The sequence below is a fragment of the Labrus bergylta genome, chromosome 17 (assembly GCF_963930695.1).
Source record: "Labrus bergylta chromosome 17, fLabBer1.1, whole genome shotgun sequence".
NCBI classification, from domain to species: Eukaryota; Metazoa; Chordata; class Actinopteri; order Labriformes; family Labridae; genus Labrus; species Labrus bergylta.
The window spans coordinates 12,152,260-12,156,067 of NC_089211.1; the positions used below are offsets into that span (position 1 = coordinate 12,152,260).

The 3,808-nt window shown below is 37.3% G+C and overlaps 1 protein-coding gene across 1 annotated transcript; it reads left to right on the forward strand.

Moving 5' to 3' along the window:
• The first annotated feature begins 346 nt into the window (after nucleotides 1–346).
• snrpd3l (small nuclear ribonucleoprotein D3 polypeptide, like) lies at nucleotides 347–3,008 on the forward strand. The gene is made up of 4 exons (XM_020638060.3): nucleotides 347–503; nucleotides 1,033–1,172; nucleotides 1,857–2,049; nucleotides 2,783–3,008. The coding sequence occupies exons 2-4, from the start codon at nucleotides 1,047–1,049 to the stop codon at nucleotides 2,845–2,847; spliced, it is 384 nt and encodes a 127-aa protein (XP_020493716.1). The 5' UTR covers nucleotides 347–503; nucleotides 1,033–1,046; the 3' UTR covers nucleotides 2,848–3,008.
• Nucleotides 3,009–3,808: the final 800 nt, after the last annotated feature.

Here is a 3,808-nt window from a genome sequence, read left to right on the forward strand (position 1 = left end):
ATAGAAACCCTGATGAACGCGTCTGTATGAAGACTACAGCATGTGTGACGTTGTTGTGTGTGTGCGGTAGGCAGTTCATTTGTATTCATATGTATGCCCAAACTGCATGAATTTCTAAATGACTTCAACACGGAATACAATTATAAAATGTAAATGTTAACACCAATGCAGGCTTCTGATAGTCAGCTTTCATCTGATGTTAACATGTAAGAGCTTCACTTCTCTGACAGACGTTTCAGTAGTGTGATTCAAAAACTGACAAAGTAGGCCAAATATAAAAACCTCTGGAAACAACCAATATTACATAGTAAGAGCTGAGAAAATACCAGCCCCACAATGCATTGCGGCATGTAACCGGAAGTACTTCAGTGACCCCCCCGCTCTGTGGCATTGTGGGTAAGCGGAAAAAGGCTCCAAAAAGGGTAGGCGATAGCGACAGGCGCACGTTGCAGAGTCTCCCAAGAAGAAACAACAAAGAGATCCATTTTTAAGGCCGAATTAAGGTAAAGGTTTTGACTTATTGGACGATGTTACGCCACTGCGCTGTTCACGTTTCAGAGGAGTTTGTCTGTGGTGTTTTAAAAAGTGTATCATTCATTCAGCAAGGGAGGTGTTGTAGCTACTTTAGCTCACCTAGCGGGTTGAGTTCTGCTGCCTGCCTCAAAATATCGAGGATTATGTGTACTAAATTATATTATGTTTTCGAAAACACTGCATCTCAATATTGGTCAAGGAATTCTGTGATTAAACCATTCAAACTTTTTTTTTAATGCACAAATGCTTAAAACTCGCAAGGAAACAAGGTTCAGAGCTAATGTAGCATGCTATCAAGCTTTCTCACGGACACACACTAAAAGATTTCACTGACCCAAGTGAAGTCATTTTAAAAACATCTTTAAAGAAGGTTTAACTTTACCCAGGCAAGCTGTACATTTTAATTCCTGGATGTAATAAAAGGTAGATTGGGCAACAACAGCTCAATGTAACTCAATGTACTGCTGCTTGATGTTTTGTTTGTCTGTTTTTTTCCAGGAAGAAACATAAAAATGTCCATCGGCGTGCCCATCAAGGTCCTGCATGAAGCAGAGGGACACATTGTGACCTGTGAGACCAACACTGGAGAGGTGTACAGGGGAAAGCTGATCGAGGCTGAGGACAACATGAACTGCCAGGTAAGTTTTTATAATGATAAAGCTCTTCCATGTTTCTGCTCATTTAGAAAGTACTCATTTATTCAGTCTGGCTTGTATATAGTGTTTTATATCAATTCAAATCTTAACATTACTGTATTGTCTTTTTTTTTATCCTACTACAATTTTAAATGTTTTCCTCCTATGTATTTATTTTAATATCTTGTTGCATTTATGTGTCGTATTTTCTTTTATTTTTATACATATTTTTAAATTCTTATTGGTGTGCATTATTTCATTTTTTTATTTATCAATGATTTTATAAACTACTTTTTGTCAACCACTTTTCTGCACTCTTAAGCACTTTGAATTGCAATTTAATTTGTCTGAAAGGTGCTATATAAATAAAGTTTGATTGATTTGAAGATGTGACCATGACTAACCAGGGCAGAGGAGACATACTGTATTGTCTTACTTGGAATTTAGTCAATATATGGTGTGCAAACTCTCCTATCTGATGCAGTGTGTTATTGCACAACCTTGCATCTGGGATTAAAATTCAGACCCTGTTTAGATGGAAGGAAATGTAAGCAACGCTGAAGCGCCATTAAAAACCAGGAATGTGATCCACCTATTATAGACATCTGATGTTGTGCTGTGTTTTCAGGTCAACTTTCACTAATTTGCATGTAACTTAAAGCACATAATTTCTTCCTGTCCCTGCAGATGTCAAACATAACAGTCACTTATCGTGATGGCCGGGTGGCACAGTTGGAGCAGGTCTACATCCGTGGCAGCAAAATCCGATTCCTGATCTTACCTGACATGTTAAAGAATGCTCCTATGTTAAAGAGTATGAAGAATAAGAACCAGGGATCTGGTGCAGGAAGGGGCAAGGCAGCTATTCTCAAAGCACAAGGTGATTGGCTTCTTTGTTTTTTTGTTTTCACTTAAATCTCTGAACTTTCACACGTTTTTTTTTTGTTGACCTCATAACATTCCTGTACTTCTAAATCCTGTGAGTAGTTTTTTGCGTTTTAAGAAACGGTAGGAATTTGGGACTTAAGTTTCCATGCGGTCTACAAACGGAAACAAAGCCTTTAGAGATAAGATTCACTATTACGTTAGTTATTTTTAAAGCATCTAATTGCTGTAAATCGAGCAGTATCAGGTAAGGGGAGGAACAGCACACTGCCAAACAGCCTTTTTATATTTTCTACCACAGAGATTTACAGTGAGTGATATGTGTGACTGTTCAAATACGAGAGATTTTCTTTTTTGTCAGGAAGCCCTACTTGCACAGAGTAAGATGTAAGTGAAGTCCCTACTGTTGCACTTGATATACTAGGTTTCTTGTCACAACTTACTATTATGTTCCAGCTTGTAGGGGACATTCCCTGACATGTTTTATGGGTAGTGTGGACACAATAACTGAGGGGCATGTGAAGAGAGTTGGCACCCTCTCACCAAGGCATGGATTAAATTTAGATTTTCTGCTGGGACTAGTGTACTGAATATGAATTCTGCTTAACTATAGGATGTAACCAAACTTTTGAAACAGTTTCATCTTGTCTCAAAATTGTCTTTTTGAATGTCTCAGTATTATATTGTCATAGTTTTCTAAAATGTTTCTTTTTTTTCTCTCCTTTCAGTGGCTGCAAGGGGTCGGGGTCGTGGAGGAATGGGAAGAGGCAACATCTTCCAGAAGAGGCGATAACTCCTCAAGCTTTGTCAAAAATATTGTTTTGTATAGTCCTATGGGTTTTTTTTTTTTTTTTGTCTTTTGGATTGGAAATCTTGGGTATTGTTTGCAATGTTATGCTTTCCAGTATGTTTCTTTAATTTCATTTTTTTATGAAAATAAACATTCGATTTGAAGACGCCTGTCCTCTTGTTAACATTCCTAACTTATTTTGTTGACCTACCTTTTTTTTTTTTTTTTTTTTTTCAAGCTTGGATTAACTTGATCTTAACAAAGCCTTCTTAGATCTAGGGAAATTTCCATATCAGAGCCAGCTGGATTCTTCATAATGTATATCTTAGTGTGATGATGCATACTTCAATTTCTCATATGATCATTATCTAGAAGTTACAAAATTTTCCTGTGTCACTGAAGTTACCATTTTTGCAAAAATCTATAGTTCGTGTAACAAGATACGTCGCAAGAGAGAACGGTTAAGTCACCATATTCAGAAGTACACTTTTTTTGATTTATTGGCAGTTTGACAATTTTGAAAGGAACCATGCCAACCATTACAAGATAAACTTTATTGATCCCAGTGGGGGAAATTTGTGCATTACAGCAGCTCCAGAAAACGGGATGGGAATATAATTATTAAAAATCAAATCAAACATATTTACATCAGTTAAATAAAAAAAATACAATAATGTGAAATTACACAGTAACTACACTGGAAAGAGTTATTGTTATTAAAAAAAACCCACTGTGTAGCATTACAGGACTACATGCCCATATCTGTCACCTGTGGGGAGGCAGAGGTATAAAGTAGATAACTATTATTTATTTTACTCATTTGGATTAAACTCTGCTTCCATAGACTGTTAAACAGCCACTACTATCCAACTGCAGCCCCGGAGCACAAGCCTGTATATTCCATAGTGCAACTCTCCCACACACCACAGGGGGGCGCCAGCCAGCCACCGTGCGTGTTGCCGAA

What these genes read in the sequence shown, in the direction of transcription:
- snrpd3l (XM_020638060.3), top strand. Translation starts at nt 1,047, where the DNA reads ATGTCCATCGGCGTGCCCATCAAGGTCCTGCATGAAGCAGAGGGACAC. An exon ending in AGGACAACATGAACTGCCAG is followed by an intron (nt 1,173 to 1,856) that starts GTAAGTTTTTAT and finishes CTGTCCCTGCAG; the next exon opens with ATGTCAAACATAACAGTCAC. An exon ending in AGCTATTCTCAAAGCACAAG is followed by an intron (nt 2,050 to 2,782) that starts GTGATTGGCTTC and finishes CTCTCCTTTCAG; the next exon opens with TGGCTGCAAGGGGTCGGGGT.